We start from the raw sequence: 23,735 nt of genomic DNA, 5'->3' as shown, positions 1-23,735 counted from the left end.
AGATAGCTTTTGCATAGCAGCCATCAGAGTGAAGAAACTACCTGCAAAGGGGTAGAAAGTTTTATACACATTCTCTCTCCGAGGTAATATACAACATTTATGAGGTACTTAAACAACAAAGACATCAATGACCAAACAACCACAAACCCCAGTAAAATAAATGATAGATATCGATAGACATCTCTCAAGAGATGATATACAAACACTTAACATGTTTTTGGAAAAGCTGCACTCCTTTACACCCCACAGTATTTACTCATCACAGTCAAGACAGAGGATCTATGTTGACACTGTACCTATTTTAATTGTCTGTAACAATTCTTCCAGGATCTCAAAAGTAAAGATCATTCCCAATTCAGCAAGGCTTCTATGATAAAAACTGATTGTTATAACTGATTCCTTGAAAGCCAAAAAAAACACATTTTGTCTCAATAGAATAAAAAATTGGGACGGATTTCTATTGTTTAGTCAATGCACACCTCGTGGTACCTGACATTTCTGCCATACCTTTCACAAGGCTGAGCAGTTTAATAATGGTGGCCAGTGTGACTGCCTCAAGACAAATGGGAAAATATCACACCACAGGCAATGTTAATGCATTCACCAGGCAAAAACAAGAAAATGGAGCCCAGGTCTAGACTCCTCCAGCGTTACTCAGTCAAGGCAAATTATTTATTGTCTTCTGCCTAGGAAGTCCCACAGGCCATGAAATATTGATTTAGGTGTTTGCAGGACATGGATGACTGTGTTACTCTTCTTAATATATGATGAATTGTTTTTATGTGTGCTGTGATGAGGCTGAAAGGCAAGTTAAACATGGTTATTTAATAAACATGAAATATAAACACTAAATCCCAATTCCTAATGTGGGGTCATGAAAGTTCATTGGATGGTGTATGGGCATTGCTCACATCAGAGCCTAGCTGCAGGCTTCTATTATCTACTGGAGGCGTGAATGTTGCTGCATTTCATAAAACCTGATTCTAATCTTCCTGTGAGTGCAACAACTGGGGTGGGGAGCCTATGTGTTCTACATGACTGACCTGCTTCTCAAAGCCAGGAAGTTGGAGGCTCTGCGTGCCAGAGGAGAACTTAGAGACGTACAGAGGAGCAAACACTGGTCCTGGTCTCTGTGGAAGACCAGTTTGGTGCCACTCGGAAGGAAAAGGAATTGCAGGAGGTGCTTGGTTCATCATCTTTGCTTCTTACCTCTCTACACATGGTGAATTCTCAGTGCTAAAGTGAGGATCACTCATCAATGACTGGCATTTGTATTTACTTAATTCTACTGCTTCCTGTAGAAGACCCACAGAGTCATGTTTGTGAGCCCACTTCATTGTGAACAGAAACTATTATTAGCCATATAGTTACAAGCTGGAGAGAGTCCCTGAAGACACTTTGTGATCCCAGCTCCAACCTTGCCTCAGTGGAGTGCTGCAGGGATCTTTTCTTTGGTTCTATGACAAACAATGGGTCTGTCTTTGGTTTACTTAAATCAGTCTGCTGGATTTGTGACCAAACTAGACTGTCTACTATGCATATATTTTCAAGTTGACTTAGTTTACATGACCCTCTTTGTGGCCATTGACCTTATGTAAGGTGCTTATATGGAACACAACCAAACGTATATTAAACATACCAAATCCACTAATTTAAGACTCCTGTCACTGAAGCAATTCAAGTTCAGTTTAATTGACATCTGAGCAACTCTGGGAGAAAATGGTGGATCCCCTGGGGGAATCTCATTGGGTGTACTGAATCGCCATGAAAATTAGCAGTAGACACTAGAGATTTAGTGAGGATGACATGTTTTCTTGACACCATAGCAACCCATGGCCTGCTCAGTCTCCGAATGCTAATCTGTTTTTGTTTTGGAGTCTTTCAGTGCTGGGGATCAAATCCAAGGCCTTATAGTCTGAGGGAAAAGCTATACCACAGACTCACAGCCAAGAGCCCAAGCACAACACTATTCTTTCTGCAAAGGGGGGGGGGCAGCATTTACCTTCCAGTTCAAAAGAGCTGTTTATGTGACAAAGAAGGATACGGATGTTACCTGTTGATCATGCCACTCCCCCCATGCCGTGTGTTCAAGTGTTCAAGGATAAGCACTGGAGAAATCAAGAGTCAAGGGTATTAGTTCTTTTCCTAGTCAAATGCATAATGGAAGTCACCCTTCAACAGGAAAAGTGTTCTTTTTTACACGCTATCATATTTGGACTATGGGTGTGATCTTTGGTTTAACATTGGGCGTCTGCACAATGTCCTTTAAAAGGTGCTTTCAGCTCAGCTCCCTTGGGTAATTTCAAAGCTCTGCCCTCAGGCGGTACCCACCTCTCAATACCTGCAAGCTACCCCTCAGGGTATTTGAGAAGGCACGGCACCTGCTCCCTGACTTCCCATGAGCCTTGTTCCAACTCTTATTTTAAGGGAGTTGCTCAGCTGTTTCCTATCTATTCCAAGTGTGCTTTATGAGATCCGGTTTCAATTCCCCTGTGGTAGCTCCCAGATCCCATTACATTCCCCGGAGCTCTGAGTATGTGTGAGGGAGGGAGAGAGCTGAGTGCTGGCACTAGGCTACCCAAGGTTCAGTTACCTCGGGTGGGTCCCCAGTTTTGTGTAATGCAGCTGAGTACTCCGTGGCCCGGGAGCGCCGCGGTCCCTTTAAGAGCCGGGCCCAGACTGGCCCGCGGGCCGCGGGAGCCCAGAGCGCCCCGCGCGTCGGAGGAGTTGAGAGCCGGCGCAAAAGTTTCCTCCCAACTCCGGCCCCGCGCGCTGCCGCCACCGCCCACTCCAGCCCGCGGCCTGGGGCCGGCCCTGCCACGGTCGCCAGGGCCACCGCCAGAGGCAGGGCCGGGCCGGGCCGCGCCCGCAGTTTCACTTTGGCGCGTGGAGCCTCCGCCTGCGCCCGGCTGACCTGCCTGGTCCCCGAGTCCGCTTCCCGCCCTCGGCCTCCCGTGGGGCTTCAGGGGTGCAGCCGCGGCTCCCGGCCCCGGAGCCACACACGGGGACAGCGGCGTGTCCACCCCACATCCCCCGACGGAGGGGCTGAGCCCGGGGGTCAGACACCTGTTCGGCCCGGCCCAGCGCGGGAGCCCAGGGGCAGGATGAAAGTGACAGTGTGCTTCGGTAGGACGGGCATCGTGGTGCCCTGCAAGGATGGCCAGCTGCAAGTCCGCGAGCTCACCCAGCAGGCGCTACAGCGGTACCTGAAGACCCGGGACCAGGTGAGGGGTGCCGCAGGGGGCGGGGAAGCTGCGCGACAGGGGCGGGGATCGGCAAGTGCCCTAGGCCACGCACCTGCCTGAAGCCCTGGACCAAGTGGCACTCTTTATGGCACTCAGAGCACCCCAGCGGCCGGCGAATGTTTCCTGTAGCCACAACTTTTGCAGGCTGCTAACCTAAGGGACCCGGACAACCCTGCCTAGCCACTCAGAACCCTTGGAGGAAAGGAGGCTCGCCCGGTCACTTGAGGGGTCCTTACATCTCGGCCATCTGAGGCCTACTTCCAAGACCACACACCCAGGTTATCCTCTAAGACAGCCCCAGGTGTTTCAGTCTCAGGGCTTAGGGAGCTACTTGAGGGAACACTGATGTCACCGGTGTTGCTCACCTGAAGTGTGATTTCTGACCCACTAAGTCCCGCCCGCCCCAGTGAGGCACCTTGGAGTTAAAGCTTTGATTGGCTCAAGCAACACCTCCAGAGTTAGAGCTATTGGCACTTTAGGAGTTCTCAGGTTGGTGGGCGGTGACCTGGGCAGGAGCTCAGGTGGGGTTGCTGTGCTGTGTGTTTATAACAGCTCCTGCACTGGGGTGTTTTCCACTGAATGCCACACTTTCTATGAGCTGGGGACTGTGTTGGGTCCTGGGTTACTACCAAAAGAAGAAGAGTGACCCATAGTTCTGCTGCTTAAGTTACCAACAAGCTAAAGTCAAGAGCTAACATACAAAGTGGCAGGACTCTAAAACTCTTGTTAGGTGTCTGCATGGCTTATGGGACTTCTCTGTTTTCTTCTATGGAACTTTCAAACCTTTGAATGAATGAATGAATGAATGAATGAATGAATGCTCCTAAACGCACCTTTAAGTTTTTGGATTTTTTCGTTTGTTTTTGTCTTTTTAAGAAGGGTTTCTCTGCATGATAACCCTGGCTGTCTTGGAACCCACGTTGTAGACCAGACTGGCCTTAAACTCACGGAGATCCGCCTGACTCTGCCTCCTGTGTGCTGGGATTAAAGATATGCTCCACTACCACCAGGCTTAATTGTTTTCAACTCTTACATGGCCTGTTTTGTATGTCTCAGCTATATCTCAAACAGATAAGCCACAAAATCTTGTTTTAGGACACAATAGTTCTTTTAATATTTGTTCACATACTATTGTAAGCTATAGTCAACAAGTTGGTAGAGTCTTGAGATGAAAAACTGTAATTTTAATGTCTTATATCATCTAAAGTATAGAAATCACGTTGCTTTTTCCAAGTACACAGTTTAAAAATTTTAATTACACATATTTATTTAATGTGCTTATGGAGGGTGCACATATACTATTGTGCATTTATGGAGGTCAGAGAAGGACTGGCCCAGCTTGGTTCCCTCCTACTGTGTAGATGAGGATCAACATAGAACTTCACCCTTTGAGGCATCTTTCCTCCCCCAAGAATTTAGAGATTTAAGGAATACCTGTCATTTCTATGCTTCCCCTAAGAATTAGTGTCCAGATGACAGACTTTTGATGGATACATGTGTATATTATTTTGAACAGTAAAGATTTGGAGGTCATCAGCTAGAGAGATGGCTCAGCAGTTGGGAGTATGCACTGTTCATGTAGGGGATCAGAGTTCAATTCCCAGAACCTATATCCCATGGCTTATGAACACCTGTAAATCCAACTCTAAAAGGAGCCAACCCAAAAGCATCTACACTCACATGTGTGTTTGCACATTCCCAACCCCCACACCTGTACATACTTAAAACACAGGAACTGGAAGATAGTAGAATTAAAAGCCTTAAACAATTAGATAGTTACTAAAACTGTACCCTTTACAGTAGAATTGAAGCACTGGGAAGATTTAATGTGCATATAAAGCAATGTATAACTCTAACCCATTGAGGGTTTCATTTTGTGCTATTGTTACACTGGTGCACTGTTTATATTATGTAATTCAGTTAAAATTGAGATTTGACCAAGTAAATGATTATCTTTGAAATCATATTTCACTGGCTTTTGAAAATTGACTAAGGTTAGCCATAACAATGCAATCTACACAAATTATTAAAGTTGATTTAATGGAAGAATTGTTTACTGAGGTGATAAATTAACCTTTTAACTCATTAGCAATAATGTATGTCCTCAAATATTGTACATTTAGAAGTTTACTGTAAATTTAGACATAGATTGTCCAGAGGTAAGCTACAAGCATGTAAATAATCATTAAAAAATAACCACTGATCTTTAATGGATTGTAGTTAGGTCTTAAAAGGTATAAAAAGCTATTGCTACTCTGAACTGAAAGCATAATTTATATCACAGAACTCAATGTAATTGCATTGATCAAGTTACTGTTATTGCCAGACATTACATTTTTCTGTGTTTGCATTTATATATTAGTGAATGTGACATTTAAAGGTCACCCAAAGCTTATGAAATCTCTCTCTCATTTTTTGAGTTTTAAAATTTCAATTTATGTGGAAAATGATGTTTTCCCCTTCCCTAAATATTATTCTCCTCTACTTTCATTTAAAGGCATATTATAAGCCTAAGACTTAACTAATAATTAGTGCTCCTAATGTAACTTGAAATGTCATGAAATACTCTGAAAATCCTATGCTTTTATTCTTTGAATTTAAAAAAATAATGGAGGAAGACCAGAAATGTCAAAATTCAATTTGTACAATTTGTAATGAATTCACTTTCTGTAAGCCAGGCAGAGAGATTCAAAAGTCTTATTTTTTTTTTCTGGATAGCAAAGCTTAAACTCTGTGTTCAATAATAATGCCAGGTAACATGTACTGTACTTACTCCCTACAGATACTATGCTAGAAGCTTCCCATGTGTTATGTGACTTTTATCCCACAACATCAAGGGCTTAGAGTTCCCTAGTTTACCAATTGATACACGTGACATAGAGATTACTAGTTAATTGCGGAATTGTGCTTGAACCCAGGGGCTGTGTTTTTTGGTCCTTACTCTCAGCCATTAACCACATAGCCTCCTATGTTGCCATGTACCCATCTTTTTCAGCTTGTTTTCAAAGGCTTTCTTTGTTGTCGGCTATAACCATACATCAAGATAGCATCATTTTGTTATCTTATACAGCAGAAGGTTTCCAAGCATGCTAACAGAGTGTTCTAGCATTGAGCTACACTCCGAGATGCAACATAGTAGTCACATTCCTCTTCATTGTATCTTTTCCGGGACAAGTGCAAGTTCTCTTTGTGAAGCAAATGTTGCTGCAGTTGCAGAACATCTATGAAAGATGGTCCTCAGCCTAATGACAAACAAGCCCAAAACTGGGCAAGATACTTCAGGCATCCAGGTGGAGGGAGATGCAATGAAGCAGACCCTCGTTGGAAACATGAATATAAGGTATCTGTTTCTTCTGGTGGCCCGAATAATCTAGATTGGAGAAAAGTGTCAAGACCGAGGATGGAAGCTATTTCTAAGGGCTAGAGGGTGAGTGAATCCCAAGGAGGTCCTTCCAGGTTTTGTCCCAGCATTAGGAAGGGACACCACCTACTGAGAATAAGCAAAGAAAGCTGGAATTTGTGGTATGTTCGCACCAGCTGAGTCAACATACCATAAGGCCAGAAATAGGTGAGTTGCTGAAGAAACAGGAGGAACTTTGGGGAAGGCTTTAATTACTCTCTGAACTCTGATACTCTGAATTACTCATTTCTATTGGATGAATTCAACTTCGAAGGTGACTTGATGTAGGGGCTAGAATTATGGGTTTCTTATCTTTGGATCCTGGTACTATATCAGTGTCTTGGACACTAAATCCAATTTAGTGAAGTAGCTAGTAAAGGTGATTGTCTCCTTAAGCAGTCAAGGTGTGGATCACTAAGTAATTAGTTAAATTTATCATCAAAATTACATGTCACCAGGTGAATGGATAATTGATCCATAACCTGCAGGGCTGTCAACCCTGGCTTGAGTATCAGCTCTGATTTTTACATGTAGCATTTCAAACAGTACAAGTGCCTGAATCCCTTTTGCCAAGAGTTTGACCAAGTGAGTATGGTTTTTACCTTAGGCATAAGTATTATGAAGAACACCCCACAAATTCCAATTCCCAGCCAGGGTCAATGACTAATCTATCACTAATCTCTAGGTACTGGTGAATTTAACAGGATTGTTAAACTTGTTTGATGGCAGACACTGTGTTAGAGATGTCTACAGATAACCTTTAATTATGGCCAGGCAACTTTCCTTCTCTTTTCACCCAGAATAAATTCTCATAGGAGGAACGCGAGTTATGGAACTGGCCATATATGCAAATACTTGATGAACTGGATGATCTGAACAAAGTAGAATGGGGTGGGGGTGGGGTGGGAAGGGAGGGAAGAGTCTATTGGGAGTTGAATGAGATAGTTGGATAGTTGACATGATGGGATTTTTTTAAGTTGACATATGCATCTCACTGCATATATGAGTAACCTTGTAAGTCATGGAAACTTTAGTAAATATTTTAAAGTGAATTTTCTTTTTCTGTATATAGACATCTTGAATAATTTGTTCTTCAAGTTAACATTTTCCAGAGCTAGAAATAGATAAGAGTGACTCCATCTTCTGATTAATTGTGGCATCAGATTCTAAGTAAATTTATGCAATAATGATATCTGTAGTGACACTGTGTGAACAGCCTAGAGTTCTTGGATTTCTGAACTTTTCAGTCGTTGATGCTTTTTTACCCATGTTGATCTTGTGGTTCTTGGATACACAGATTAGTCTCAGTCTGAATTTGTAAAGCACTCTTCAGTTCAGTTGGCTGGGTCTGGTTTATGTGTGAGCTTTAACGTCTGCCCAGTTCACTACATCTAGGATACACGGACCAGGTTCTCCTCAGGGCACCAGAACGGCTGACTCATCATAAGCACATGCTCTAATTTAGTTTGTCCTGCCATTGGGCTGGTATTGCATTGCAAACAGGGCTCAGGGGACTTCTGTGGTGGGTCTTCTTAGAGTTCTATTTTCTTATTGTGTAAGAATTTTGAGATTTCATGTACAATTCCAGAATTATGTTTTCTCTTAGGGAAAACCAGTAGAAGTTCTGACAACACTGGGCTTTACTTTCCCACATGGTGACCACCAGCATTCAGACATGCCCCAGCCCCCCAACCCTGTTCTCTTTCAAAGGAACTCCTAAAGCTCCAGTATCCATTATCACCTAGCCAATAGTAAGGGTCAGTCATTATTGTCATGCTTAACTTTCTTTTGGTTTATTTAAAATTTTGTACTACATTTTGACTTATTGTGGATACACACGAGTATGTGTGTGCACTTCTGTGTGCATGGGTGCACATGTGCCACAGTATGTGTGTGGAAGTCAAGAGACAACATGCAGGCATTGGTTCTCTCCTTCTATCATATAGGTTCTAGGAATTGAACTGAGGTAGCCGGGTTTGGTGGTAAGTGCCTCTATCTAGGGAGCCATCTCACTGTTCCTGTTTTTTTTCTTATAGGTCTCTTAATGCATTTTTGCCATTTGCCTGAGCTGCTGACAGGCATGTGGGTTTTGCCTGTGGGTCTTCTCTTCTTCAGTCCTCTTCCTCATCATCCTCTGTTCCCATATCTTTTTTCTTCTTCTCCCAGTACATGCACGCACGCGCACGCGCGGGCGCGCACACACACACACACACACACACACACACACACACACACACACAGAGCTTTCCCCATAGGGCTTCTTGACTGGGCTCAACACTGGGCTCATCTAATCACTGTTGTGACTAGGAGCCCAAGTCCAGTTTGGAACACACAGTGCTGAGCTCAGAAGGCTTAAGCGGTGAAGTATTCATTCCCAGGATTTGTGCCATAGATCCCCTTTGAGGAACTTGGGCAAATGGTAATGTTGTCAGATTGTTATGAGACTGTTTTCTGATAGGATTGATAGTTAGCATTATCTCAGAAATCTGGTGGCAATCAGAGCTTCTGGCTTTCCCTGGAAAGTCCAAAGCAGGACAATCCAATATAAATGATTGAAGTGGGGGATGTTGTACATTTGTGTCTAATGGGTTTTTATAGGGCCATGTGTCTACAAAATACTTGCAGTGTAGCAAGTGCAACCAAGGAACTGAATTTTAAATTTTGGTCAGTATTTGGTGGCCTTTCATGACCTACCTGCATGGACAGCTAAGGTTTTATGCTCCTCTGACATTGCCCCTGTGCTCTGTTTGAAGAACACTGTTCTAAGCTCAGAATGCAGGCATCCAAGCTTTGCTGTCCTTACAGGTGTTACTGCTCCATTCTGATGAGAACTTTACCATTTAGAAGTTCTTCACTTGCTTTTGGGTATTCAGAGGCAGAAGAGATAGTTTTAACATTTAAATCTTCCACGCAGGCACTAAACAAATGCCAGGTTGTTTGAAAAAAAAAGTCAAGGACTGCCTCTGTTTATCTTTGGTGCCCCAGCCTGAAGATGTGCATCCTATATTTCAGGGAACAGGTAACAGTGGGACAGTAAGAAGCCATGACAAAGCATCTGGATCATTTTCACTAAAGTTAGATGCTTCCTGACTGCTAAAAAGCATTGGATGTTTTAAGTACACACTTCCCAATCCCATTTTCTTCCCATTCTCTACCTTACATCCCCCCCACCCGCAGCCAGTTAACCTTAGTTTGCTATAGGACTTGGCTAGTACAACTCCTGCCTCTGTGCTTATCCCATGATGAGGTCTTCCAGCCACACAGCTCCAACCTCAACCTCTCTCCTGAACTCTCAAATCCATCACGAGCAGCTGCCATCTGGATGCTTTTCACTTGCATGTCAAGGGATATCACACACTGAAAATATGCCACAGGCTGAATTCCTCATGTCCTGTTCAAGTAGCCTAACCTACTTGCTAAAGGGCCATGGCATCTTTCCATTTATGTCCCTCAGGAACTGTCTTCCTACTGGTTCTTTTCCTCTTATGATCATAGCCCTCTAGTGACCCACAGCCAACCTGTAATTTCTCTCGATTCTGACATCATACAATATTCAGAATCTGATCTTCCTTCTCCAGCTTTCTTTTAGCATACTGCTCCTTGCTTTGTGTGTGTGTGTGTGTGTGTGTGTGTGTGTGTGTGTGTGTGTCTGTGTGTGTGTGAGATCAGGATCTGTCCACTTTATCTTTTGAGTCAAGGCCTCTCACTGTCTCTTTGGAATCTAGGGCTTGCTGATCAGGCTAGGCTGGCTGACCATTGAGTTTCCTATCTCTGTCCTTTCTGCACTGGCCTCACAAACAAACATCACCTGTTGTAGTTTTTTATGTGGGTGCTGGGGAATCAAATGCAAATTCTCATGCTTGTGTGGCAAGCACCTTACCAGATGAGCTACTGCACAAGTCCTTAGCTTTTACCAGCTGAGCTACTGCACAAGTCCTTAGCTTTTACCAGCTGAGCTACTACACAAGTCCTTAGCTTTTACTTTCCCTGTCTTTGCTTGCTGTGTCACTACTCATGCCTTCTTTACTCCTTTCAGTTCTTCTAGACAAGGTTTCTCAGTATAGCCCTGACTGTCCTAGAACTTGCTCTGTAGACCAGGCTGGCCTTGAACTCACAGAGATCTGCCTGTCTCTGCCTCCCATGTGTCGGGATTAAAGGCACCGTCTTCACTCTTAAGCTAAGTTGATCTCATTTATACTTTTATCAGATCATGCCATTTTTCTAATCAAGTTTCACTGATGGCTTCCATGTCTTAGAGAACCCTTATAGTGCAATATGACCTGGATAGCAATGCAGAAGAAAACTACTAGCACAGTAGGTATGACACTTGCTTACAAAGCTGTCCCTCAACTGACATCTAGACCCTTAGATTTGTGGAGGAGTCCCAACTATTTCCCACCAAAATGACTTATTGGCCAACATTATATAAAACTCATGACTTGTGCAGAATGCCTAGTCTTTACGTTTTCTAAGTGGGGTATATGTGTACTGGAATTTTTATATATGTTAAGCAGAATGTGTCTTTATGACCAGTCTTTAACAGAGCCTTGAGAGCCTTGAGTAATGAGCTTCATTGGTAGTTAGCATGTCATACATGTGTGGCCAGAACTCATTACTGAAGGGATTAGGCACATAATCTCCATTGGGAGATCTTTGCAGCTTGCTCCTAGGTTCCTCCTGACTTCCTACTCATATACTTTTTTTCTTTTTGATAATTTTGCTCTTTGTTCTTCACTAACAAATTGTAAGCACATCCATGAATACTTGTGTCGTTCAAGTCCTCTATGTGAGCCTGGGTATGCTGTGGACTCTGACAGACAATATTGAACTTCTCCATCAGCGTCCTTTCTCCTCCGTTCATCTCTTGCTCTGTCCCAGCTACACAGATCTCTTAGCATATTATCAAACATTTCAGACAGACTAGCACCTTAGATGCTGCTTCTTCTGAAATATTTTCTCCTGGTTATATATCTGTCTATTTCCATATCCTCTCCATCCATCTTACATGGTTACTTTCTTCCCTGAAAGACTTCTTGACTATGCCATTCATAATTGCAAACCCACAAACCTCTCTCTCTCTCTCTCTCTCTCTCTCTCTCTCTCTCTCTCTCTCTTCCATTGGGTCTATACAAAGAATTCATTTATTCCTGTCATTTTGTTTAACCAAGTATAAATAAATAAAGATCGTTGTCTATTTTATTCATTGATGACCCCCCCATCTCCTAGAAGAATGCCAGGTATATAGCAGAATTTATAGTTTATAAATTCTGTTTTATTTATTCTTTTATAATGTATCCATTATTATATACTGCAGTTATTTCCTGCCTTATTACCAATACCTCAATACTCGAGAACATAATTTGGTAGGTTAAGAAATTGGACCAAGCACATGCAAAGCTTGGGGGAAGAAGTTCATTATACAAACTAACTAGGCTTCTTTTTTCTAGGACTCCCTCATGCCATTTTCCCTTTTAGTGTCACAAGTCTGAGTTTATGGTTTAATTTAATAAAGTACATCTTCCACTACACTTCTTAATTAGTCATGGGCTGCCAAAAAATGTAAAAATCTCAGAATCACAGCAAGTTATCTCCTCAGGGATTGTCTTCCTGAGTGAAAGGATGTGGGTGCTGACCTACATAATCTGCTACCCCATGCTTCTTTTATCTTCAGAGTTCCCCACAGATCCTCCCCACCTTATGTTGAGTGATAAACACAATATCTGGAAACATTTTTGGAGGCTTGAGGTCTGGCCTTGTAGAAGCAGATCCCACTTCTACTGGTAAAATTGGCCAAGTGCCCTAAGTAGTCAAGGAGGACAATCCTGTGCCTGGCTACAGTTGAGAAGTAGGCTGGCTGTGCCACATGCTGTAATCTTGCTTTTCAGACTCCCCTGTGAGCTAGACAAGAACAGGGAGTGTGTCTTGTTTATTTTACTGTCCCTATGTTTAGCACAGTACCTGGGACACAGAATGGATCCTAAAAATGCTTGCTAAATTATACCAACTTTTACATTTCTTTCTTTTGTAAAAGTGAGGGTGACCTTGTCATCCGCCCAGTGTTTTTAAGTTTGAAATTGTTATATGTGGTAGGATTTTTTTCTGAAGTCTAAATGCAACTTTTCTCTTGATTATCTTCAAATGCTTCATCATATCCACATTTGCTGTAGGCAGGCATTTAGTGGTCCATTATATCTGCCGCACTGATTGTCTTAAATAACAGCTTCACAGTCTGACAGGTTGACTCACTTCTCAGATTTTGGAGACTGAGTGCTCTGCAGTTCTGATTTTCCATGAAGCAACATGGTAATGATTTTTCTTTGCGAAGACAGGTGCAATGCAATCTCTTATATTTGAGCAATGTTTGATTTTCAGCATTGTATCCATTAATTTCATGTTGATTTTTTAAAATGATGCTGAATTTCATCAATTTTGATGGTTTATCTTTAACAGGCATGATATCTGTGTCTTGGGAGTTGCTAAAATTAGATCTGTCTCCTGTTGCTGGGCTCAGCCAGCTTTCTGATTGCAGTACTCTCAGGTTGTATTGCACTGCGATGCAATTGCAGGATATCAAGAGACAGTCTGGTTAAAAAGGTTATACTCTCAATTTGGTTCCTATCAGATTCAGTGCCAAGCATTGTCCAGATAAGAAAGGCCTATGTTGCTCCTGCTTTTTTGCCTGCAGGTGAGGATATTAAACTCCCATGGTGGTCCTTGAGCCAACTTGGCATAGAAGCCAATGACAGAAGGAAGTCTTCAACTCTTGGCTCATCTCTCACCAAGAATAGAGAGATCCATGCTCAGAACTGTTTAATTGCCTGGTTTGGGGTAGAAATGAAAGGCTTATGGGAAGTTCCACCTACAGGCTTCTGATGCCTTTATTGACTTGGCAGATACAGTGTCATTATTCTTTCATAATAAAAGCATGGACCCTAGAAATGGTGACCTTTAAACATAGATGGCAGCTGGTCTGTTTCTTCAGAGGAATAAAGAGTTATAGGGTACCTACCTTTAGAACAACGAACAATAACTGTTATCTTTTAATCCTGTGTAAAATCATGAGGTGTCTGCTAGATCTCCACATAGGAGACACTCAGTTGCATATAGTGACAGTTTTATAGCAACCCAAAAGCCAGTTTGGTGGCAAGAGAAGACAAAAGAAAGAACTACATTGGGTCATGCAAAGTATTGTGCGCTTGAGATAATAGGTTGATACAAGCCCTAGAATGTTAGTGGAAAGAAAGCCCAGAGGCAGGAGTGTAACTAAACAGTGCTCTGTATGATGTTGGGACTGGAGGGTGGTGGTCAGAGGGAGCTCGGCTCTGGGTGAAGGAGGTAGGGGGCTGAGCAAGTTTCACCCTGTGAGCCTAGGAACTTTGAGAGATGATGGGGATTCAGGCAGGAGAGCAAAGTGAGAAGAGAACAGGGCCAACCTGTCTCTGTCTCAGATGGCTGGTATTTGATCTTGTTTTTGAGATGGGTGTCTCTGTAGCCCGGCTTGAACTCATAGCAATCCTCCTGCCTCTGTCTCTTGAGTGCTGAGATGACAGGTATGCTGAGGTGGAATTTTTTTCTTTGTTTTGGAGGAAAAGCAGGACAAGGGGGGACATTTTCCCAGGGTGCTTGTCTGAGGGGGTAGTAAGGAACAGTGAGGTGCCCTTTCTTGTGAGGTGCTAAAGTGACTGAGGTGTCAAGGAAGTGCTCTGGGCTGTATAGTGCTCTGACTTACTTTTCTATACCTGATTTCTCTGGACTCGGGGAAGGCGGAAGCCGACACTGTGGGGGCGGGGGTGGGGGTGGAGGTGGGGTGGGGTGGGGTGGGGAGACTGGCTCAGGTCTGGCCACAGGAGCAGAGCTGAGTAGAGGCAACACCACTGGTTAGCAAATGAGCTTTGAGGCCCATAAGGCAAAGGAAGTGTGGAACTCCGTGTATGTGGTCAGGGCAGAATGGGAGAACTTGGAGAGGAAGCAGTGTGAGCTTCACACGTGGATTTCAAAGACTTTCAGTTTGTGCACCTGTGCTGAAACCCCTGAGTCTGGAGGCACACAGATAAGGAAGACGTAGTTGGTGCCCTTCAGGAGCTCCCTGGCTTGGGGGAGGGAAGAAGTGAAGGGGTCTTGAGGGCCAGGCTAAGATAGTAAATCATGGACTCATAAAAATGCCAGTCTTTTTTAGTTTTGTTTGGTACTGTATTTGAGCTTTGCTTCAAGGTTGAGATTTGAGTGTAGATGTGGGAAGAAACAAGGTGGTATCCAGAAACAAAAGTTATTAGACTAAGTTAACGAATATGTAAACTGTATTGGTAACCTTTAGACTCCAGGAAGTCTCAGTGACTAGAAAGCCTGGTCTCCACCCTTCTCCAGTCTTGTCTGCAGCCCAGGGGTTGGACAGCCTGGACTCTTGTCCTCTGACCTTTTACTAGGGTCAACTATTGAAGAGGACCCCGTAAGAGAATAGAGGGCAGGAGGCTCCATGCCTGGAGACCGGCCTGTCCTTTTCTTAAAGGCCATAGCTCATATCAGACAGCTCACCCCCAACCAGCCCCCGCAGGATCAGCTGCCTTCCTGGAATCCCTTGGGTAATGAACCAAGGTAGGGGCTCACCACTATTCTGCACATAATCCCTTTGTGATTTCTGAGATATGTGGCAAACCTTTGTAAATTATTTCTTTGATAAATCCTAAGTGCCAAGTGTGAACAAACCATCTGTTTCCTGCCAGGATTTGGACAGTGGATCCCAGTGAGAACTAAGGTTTTCCTCCAAGACTCGGGGCACTCCCACTCTCTACACCCACATGAGACAAAGGCTCATGAAAGAATGCTGCGTTCCCTACTATAAATGATACTGTCTGGATTTTATTCTGTTTTTTTGTTTGCTTGCTTTACTTAAACAGGAAGGCAGTTGTGACATATTAAATTGATTCCACTGCCTATTAACTGGTTAGGATTGTAGTTTGAATGCATTAGATTCTTGATGGTTTAGAAACATTGAGTGGACCATCAGGCCAGCATACTAGAAATTCCCATAACCTTAAGTTTTACAATTGTGTATAGCAGAAATTGTTATGCTGGAGTTAAATTTTTAAAATGAAGTGTTGAAATTATTTTTTCAGTGAATTATGATGCCAGTCCCTTGCATTTGATGGACATAAGACTTGGATCCTCTGACTCACATAGAGACTGCATATGAGCAATGAACCATTGTAGCCAGCATCTATGTGGCTTGATAAACTCTTAGAGAAATTGAGTTCTACCTCTCGATTTCTTTTGTGACACAGCAATAGTTAAATGTTAGGTCTGGATTACTGCTCTTCGTAGCAGAAAGTAGAGGAAATGTGAGCTAGGTCTTCATTTACAGACACATTTGGAGAGATTCCGTGGGCTTGAGTTTTGACAGTAGTATTTGATCAGAAGCACTTTTCTGGGACCTTAAAAATGAATTGGAACTGAAGTGCAGAAATTGCTAGTAAAAAAATGGGTAGGGATTACTGTAGCTAGATTTGTGTTTCATATTTATCTCCCTTTGTTCTGTTTTGTCTTCTGGTAAAGAAGGGCCACTTGGAAACAGGGCCATGGTGGGGCGAGAGGGGGAATCATTCTATCACTGTGCTGGCTTCTTAGGGTGGCCATGACAGATTACAACAGGCCAGGTGCCTTAAATAAAAGAAATTTATTTTCATAAAATTTTGGAGGCCCAAGATTCAAATTGAAGTGTTAGAGGAGTGCTGTCTGTTCAGTGCTTCCAGGCAAGGGTCTTTTCTGGTAGCTTCCACCTCCAGTGAGCCCTGGTATTCGGTCAATACATGCCATCTTTCCTCTGTATCTGTCTGTCCTCCTCTTGAACCAGTAGTATTGTGTTAGAGCCCCACCATAATGACCATATCTAGAGTTATATCTTTGAAGGTCATTTTTCATTTTCCTGGGTACCAGGTCTTAGAACCTCAACATATTCTTTTTGGGGCAGTAATCTTGCGGTCGCCTCCCCCCCCGGCAACGGACATGGGAAACTGATTTTTTTCATTGTTTTTTAAATATAACTTAATTTATTCCTTTAAAATAATCCTATTTTACTTTATCTCATACTGATCTATAGATAACATACTTTCTGTTTTCATGGGAAATGAGGATCTTAGGATCTGCAACCACTTCTGCTGCTACTAGATTTTGTGATCTTGGCATCTGTGCCTTTCTGGCTGTCCCTTTTAAGACTCAAGTGTGTCTAATATTTGTCTCATCTTGTAGCCCATGTGATCTGCTTCTTCAAGCACTGATCATCAGTAGCTATACACATTGCCTTTTTCTTCAACCTAGAATTATGTCAGCTGTGGAGGTGACAGTGGGTGCTTTGAGTATCTGTCATGTGACACATACAAGCCCATTTCCTTCTCAGTGTCATCATCATGTATATATGTGACACAGAGCATAAGGCAGCACTAAATGACTTCCCTTGGTGCTCAGGTTAAGTTGGAAAGGCCAAATGTGAAATTGGACAGACTCGAGATAGATGGAGTATGTCTTGTAGCAGAGATAAAAGGAAAAAGGAGCACTGCTGTGATCCCCAGACTCTTGACCTTAATGTCCTGTTCCATTCACAAAGATAATTTTTGTGAAATCTTTCAATTTATATGTAGAAAGTCAGGCACATTTAAAAGGTTAAAAATCTCTTGTTTTTATAAAAATAACTGTCAGAAATAAAAACAAATCTGAAAAGAAGCATGGCATGAGGCAACACTTGTTAGTCCCTTTAATGTTTGGCTTCCTCAGCCTATCCATTTAGTACATTTTGACTGAAATATATGAAGAAGCCCTGCCTTACAGCTCCATATAATTGGGAAAAGTGTGCATTTTAATAGCATCATCAGATAATTAAACATAGGATTTTTGTAATAATTGATAGTTATATTTCTCATTCCTAAAGCAAATATATACCCATTTCCATGGGCCAGGAGTTTAATCACAGCTTTTCCAGGCTCTTTGTGTTCACAGTTTATGAACCTTCAGATATCAAAATGAGGCTGTAAACTCATCTATCGTCTTTGCTGGAAATACTCTCTGTGCTCTGGAAGCCCACATGCAGTGCCTGACTGAGGGTCCTGGCTCCTGATGGCTATGAGCTAGAAGTACCCTCAGTTTCAGAGGCCATTTGCTTTCCCTGCAGGTCACCTGTGTTTTTCTGTTATTCAGGCTTCAGTCTCACTCTTTGCTTCATTTTTAGAAATATTTGGCTAACAGGGTGGAGCATTAAATAACTAGACAATGGCAATGTGGTCCTAAATGTTAGTAGCAATATGGAATTGGAAACCACAGGAGTAATATTTTCATATTCTGTTACATTTCATTGATTTGTATTGTTTAGATCACATATCTGTGTGTGGATTGTTTCATTGCATATGTTATTTGTACACATTAATGGTTTTCTTTGTGATGTTTTCATACATGTATATAAAATGCTTTGGTTACACTGTTCACCTCATATGCACACTTTTTCTGCATTTCACTTTCATGCTGGTCTCCGTGGTAATCTTCATACTAATAAGATGTGATCTTTCATGAATTCTCTTGTTTGTTTTTATCTTCATCTTTCATATGCAGAATTTCTACCAGTGTCTTCTCTAGCAGTGGATTAGTACTCAGCAATGTATTTATTTACTTGTGCTTATTGTGGAAGGGTTTTATTTCTCCTTTGACTCCAAAGGAAGGCTTTGCTAGATGCAGTTGTTTAGGATGACAGCCCCACTCTCTCAGGCCTTGAAGTGTATTATTTCAAATCTTTTTGCGTTGTAGGGTTTGCACAAAGGAAATTGTCATTCTGATGAGTTTGCCTTTATTTGTAACTTGGTGCAACTCTCTTGAAGCTTTCACTGTTGTCTTTTTTGTTCTGTAGTCTTAGCTCTGGAGCCATAATGTGACTTGAAGAGACTCTTCTTCAGCCATGTCTGTGTAGCACCCTAAATGCCTCTTGGTCCAGATGTCTGTCTCATTTCCAATACTTGCAACATTTTTTGTGACTAGTTTGTTCAACGTGTTTTCTATGTGTTTAGATTATGCCTTATCTCCTTTTCCTGTGTTCATAATTCACAAGTTTTATTTTTGAATGGCACCCTAGAAGCCTGTGTATTCTACTTACACTGTGTTATATTTAATTCCTGTATGCATGAATATCATACATATAGTTGCCTTTCTTACAAGCCTTGGTGTTCTGACTTCCTATCTAGTCTATTGGTGAGGTTTTCAATTCAGCTTTTTTAAAAAAAAATATAAACTTATTAAGCTTTTCATTTGCAACATTTCAATTTGAGTTTTTGTTTATTCTGAGTTTCCCTCCATCTATTGAATTTCTCTTTTCATCCTTATATTGACTTCCTTATTCTGCAAGCTCCTATTTGTTTCCTCCTAAGGTATTGATCTGCATTTACTTGTGATTTTTTTTGTCATTTTTGTGGTCATCCCTTGACATTCTCTACAATTCCACCCATTCTTTATTATTATAATCATTTACTGTGGAATGGTTACCATTTGGAAAAATAATTTTGCTCTTATCATTTTTTGTTGTGTTTCTGTACTGGAATTTGTTCATTTGAGGCCAAGTTTTTGACTAAAAGTTCTAAATTCTTCCATTCTTTTATTTGAAACAAGTTCTGGCAATAATGAGGTGCAGTTTATACCACTTAGCTAGGGATGTAATCTGCTCAGTGTCCACTCATCACATACAAGACAGAAGTGGGTTCCCAGCATCACTCAGTAAAGAACTAACTTCAGTAGGAACTATAACATAGATAACCCACTGTGGAAGTCAGTAACAATCAGTTAAAAATAGTTAATACCACAACTACAATAACTTCAGAGGAAAAGAGTGAAGAGGATACTGAGAAAACTAAGAAGATATTAAGCAATAAGGACAAGAGTGGGGAGAAAAGAAATCAATACAAGAAAATAACACTAGAAAAAGAGGAGAAAATGGAGGAGAAATAAGTGAAAGAAGGGAATAATAAAGAAAAGACAAAGAGGATACATCTAGAAAGAATAGTGATTTCTATTGCTGTATAAGGCTATTTACTTATATCTTAATTCTTATTGGCCTATGTACCCCATTTATTAAATAACAACAGCAATAATGAGTAACAATCATCAGTTATTCTGAAGGTGTTGGGGGTGGTGGGGGGGTTTTGTCATTAGCCAAAAATCTGTGCAGGGCAGATAACAGAAAATAGTAATAAAATATACTTTTCTCACAATGGAAATATTTTAAGTCTGTTCTTAAGCTTTCTTAATATTTTAGATAATCCTGAGGAGAGGGTGTACATATCATTCTCATAATTAAGATTTCTTTGAAGCAGCAATTACAATTATTTAGAAGATTGAAAACGTATGGTTCAAATCTCAGCTGGCATTTAGGCATTCTGTGAAGAGTACACTTAGATAAGAAGCAAGAAATTGGTCTCTGTTGAATTATTTGATCAGAAGAGATGATTGGAATGTTACTAATGAAAACTTGCAACCAAAGTTAGGCACGTTATTTCATACTGTATAACTCTAATATGCTATTATTTACAGTGACAGCAAAAATATATATGAGAAAACAGGCCAGGAGTATTTAATTCCTCTGTCATTCATTTGTTGAACACCGAGTGGTGGAGCTGAATTTTAGCTGCAAACAAAGTCGGGGGCTTTCTCCTTCTTTGTGCACATGGTTTACATATTTGGGTGTCCATGAAAAGAGCAATCCTAAATATGTCTAATAGTCTCCAAGTATGTAGCTCATATGTGCTATTTTTATAAAGAAACCAAAGGTTGTGATCCCTTATCTTATGACTGTGCAGATTCTGTCTTAAAACCAGAATACTTTTCTAATATGGAGAGTGTATTTGTAGATTATGAAAGTTTACATAATACTTTATATAAACCATCAACAATCAGGTTGAAATTACATGATAAGATGGTTGGCTTGGAAGTTCAGTAATCAATTGAGTGACAGATATGCATGTGTTTACCATGTGGGGAGTAAAACTCTGTGTCACTCGATTAACTTAACATCCTGCATCCTGTAGCAGGTAGTCTTGCATGGTTCTGCCTGGTATTCTTGACTCTGTTTTAGTAGACAGTGGTATAATAAATTAGTATATGACTGTAAGTAAACACAGTTATGCCAGCACTATTTGTTGAAGATGGATGCTTTCTTTTTTCCATTGTATAATTTTAGCTTCTTTGTTAAAAATCAAGTGTTCATTGGTGTGTGGGTTAAAATCAGGGTTTTCAATTCTGTTCCACTGGTCTACCTGTCTATTTTTGTGCCAATACCAAGCTGTTTTCAGGACTATAGCTCTATAATAGAGCTTGGCGTCAGGTATGGTGATGCCTCCTGAAGTTACTTTATTGTATAGGGCTGTTTTGGCTATCCTGGGCCTTTTGTTTTTCCATATAAAGTTGATTATTGTTCTTTCAAGGTCTGTGAAGAATCGTGCTGGAATTTTGATAGGGATTTCCTTGAATCTGTGGACTGCTTTTGGCAAGATTGCCATTTTTATTGTATTGATCCTACCAATCCAAGAACATGGGAGATCTTTCCATTTTCTGGTATCCTCTTTTATTTCTTTCAATTCAACATGCTCTAATAATACTGCTGACTGGGGACTTGTTTGCTGAGCCAAATAGTGCGATGTTTTGGGAAGGAAAAGTCTAAAAAGAGATGAGATCTTATAGATGAAATCTGAAGAGGCACAACGTGTGCAGAAGACAATGAACTCAGATTAGTGAGAACACAAGCATTCTGTACCCCAGGGGATATCTCGCTGTTAGTATCTCATTCATTGCTACAGCTGGCATAGGGGAAGGATAAAGAATTTGGCTGTGTTTATGAAGGAGAGACCTTCAAGTCTCTAAAGGAGCTGGTTTCCACTTCCCCTTTAGGTTGATGCCAATTTTAGGATTGATTAGATATATTGCTGTGAGCTTCCTTCTATCTTAATCTGACAAAGTAGAGTAACTACACTGAACCTTGTCAGCACATCTATCAGGATTTCTGTGAGGATGGACTGAGGGGCTCAGTCTCGGAGGAGAGATGGTTGAGAACATTGTGATTTGGGGCCTCTCCAGAGTCTGGATTGGTTCGGTAAGAGTTCAGCTCCAAAGGCGAGAGTAAATAATGAAGTGCTAAGGAAAGACGTTCAGTTCTATCACAGAGATCCACATAAAGGATGTGCTGAAGGTGGAAAGTCCCAGATCAGACAGGTAAGATGCCAGGGTTGAGAGCTATAAAACCTGTTGGTATTAAATCTGCCTTCCATACGTGCTGTTTCTATGGCTTAGGAAGCATGGAGAACAGAAAAGCCACCAGTTGACAGACAACAGAAGTCAAGCAGATTTATGAGGATTTTGGTGAAAGCATTGGGCTTGGCCTTTGGGGCCTGAGGTGCAGCCTTAGCTCCTCCATGAATATGAACTAGCTCTGGAGACACGGACAATATCCTTGAATTCTCAAGACCTAGGCATAGACAAACTTATCCTGAAGGTTCCTCCCTGGCCATAAAATGTTTTATATTCCCTGATTTATTACTTTCAAGTATTCATTCTAAGTGCTAACTTCCATAAGCTGCCAAGGAGTAGTCTTTCAGGGCCCTATTATGATGGAGTATGATAAATATTTGATTCATTTATAATTAACTGTGTGTATCTCCATACAAATAGCCCCTGAGCTCCAAGTTTCTCATAAAAGTTTTTCTGCCTTAGGTAGGTTTATACTCTCAGAATTTTGTTTGCATCTTTAATTTGTTTGGAACTTAAAGTTTGTGGTATCTCAATCTCACCAAAAGATTACTACCTCCCTAAAAGGAATATGCTTTGTTTTGTTTGGCAGTTAGCCTTTAATCCATCAACAGTAGAATGTATACATAAAACACTAAATAAAACCAGATGAACAAGTAACCAGAGCATATACTTTAATTCACACCAAATTATCATGAATTATTACTGTGTTAGAACTGTCCTACGCTAACTTTGTTATTGTTGTAGATCTATGAAGGTGTGACTGACAGGATCCATCACAGTAAAATGCCATAAGAAAAAAAAATGTTAGGGCTGACTCATAATCCTGTAACTTTTATTTTCAGCACCTCAGACGACGAATCGCTTTCCTGAGATCAGGCTTCGAGTAACTTCATGAATCCAGAGTAGCTCCTCCTAATTAGAAAAGGGCAAAGAGGAGACAGTATGCCCAGGAATGGTAATGGTCCATTAGACCAAGAACAAAGCTCTCTGCTAGTGTTCTGTCCAGAAAGAAATGGTTTTGGAGATGAAGACCTTCAGATTTGGGAGTTGGATTCTGTATATAGCTTCTGTACTAGCCAGAAACAAGCTTGAAAGAGGAAGAGGAGTGTGCCTGATGTACAGATGGGCAGAGTGCACATGGTTAAGGGCGGGGTGAAGGAGGAGGGAAGGAACAGGGCGTATGTGTGGCAGGAGTGGGGCGAGGATAGGCCTAGCCTACAGGAAGCCCTCACCTCCAGGAGCAGAGTCTCCAGGGTACTCTTAAATTTTAACCCGGAAAATGAGTTGGTGGTTGCAGTGAAGTCTCACTGTGAAGTCTCCCTCATGGTTGAGGGAGTGCTGCTCTATTTTCTATGCTGTAAGACCCTGCATCAGAATCCACTTAGGAGGTAACTGGATATTGATCAATTGTAGATATTTGTATAAATACAGTATATATATACCCCCACTTACACTATGGTAGTTTTTCGACTCTCTGAATGAACTGAATATGTAGATGCTGCAGAGAGCTATTTACGTTTTACAACTAAAATTCTGAGAGATACCTACTCAATCACTCTGTTGGTATTCATTGGGTGGCCAATGTCTTAGAAACCTTGGAGTTACAATAAAGAAGGAAGTGGCTACCCTGTTGTAGGAAGTTATAATTTTATCTGATAGTACATACCACCTATAAAGGATCATGTCTAGGAACGGCCTTGGTAATGACCTTTCTCTATGGAAAGGTGGCATTTCAGAAGACTGCACACAGTAGTTTAAACTGGAGACTCCTTTGCTTCATTAAATTATTGGCTCAGAGAGGTCACAAAAACCAATGTCAACATGGA

At 41.5% G+C, this 23,735-nt stretch overlaps 1 protein-coding gene across 2 annotated transcripts in view; it reads left to right on the top strand.

The window, feature by feature from the left end:
• The first annotated feature begins 2,717 nt into the window (after positions 1 to 2,717).
• The window catches only part of Pard3b (par-3 family cell polarity regulator beta), a 953,942-nt gene continuing 932,924 nt past the window's right edge, over positions 2,718 to 23,735 (top strand). The window contains exon 1 of one of the 2 annotated variants that reach the window (XM_013113796.3): positions 2,718 to 3,224. In XM_013113796.3, coding sequence (XP_012969250.1) covers positions 3,105 to 3,224 — 120 coding nt within the window. In that variant the 5' untranslated portion in view covers positions 2,718 to 3,104. The remainder of the gene's footprint in view (positions 3,225 to 23,735) is intronic. The other variant, XM_005070579.4, reaches the window with a different exon arrangement.

Source organism: Mesocricetus auratus, unplaced genomic scaffold, assembly GCF_017639785.1.
Source record: "Mesocricetus auratus isolate SY011 unplaced genomic scaffold, BCM_Maur_2.0 Super-Scaffold_100010, whole genome shotgun sequence".
Classification (NCBI taxonomy): Eukaryota; Metazoa; Chordata; class Mammalia; order Rodentia; family Cricetidae; genus Mesocricetus; species Mesocricetus auratus.
Note: the sequence above shows the minus strand (reverse complement) of the source record. Positions and strands in the feature narration are given on the sequence as shown.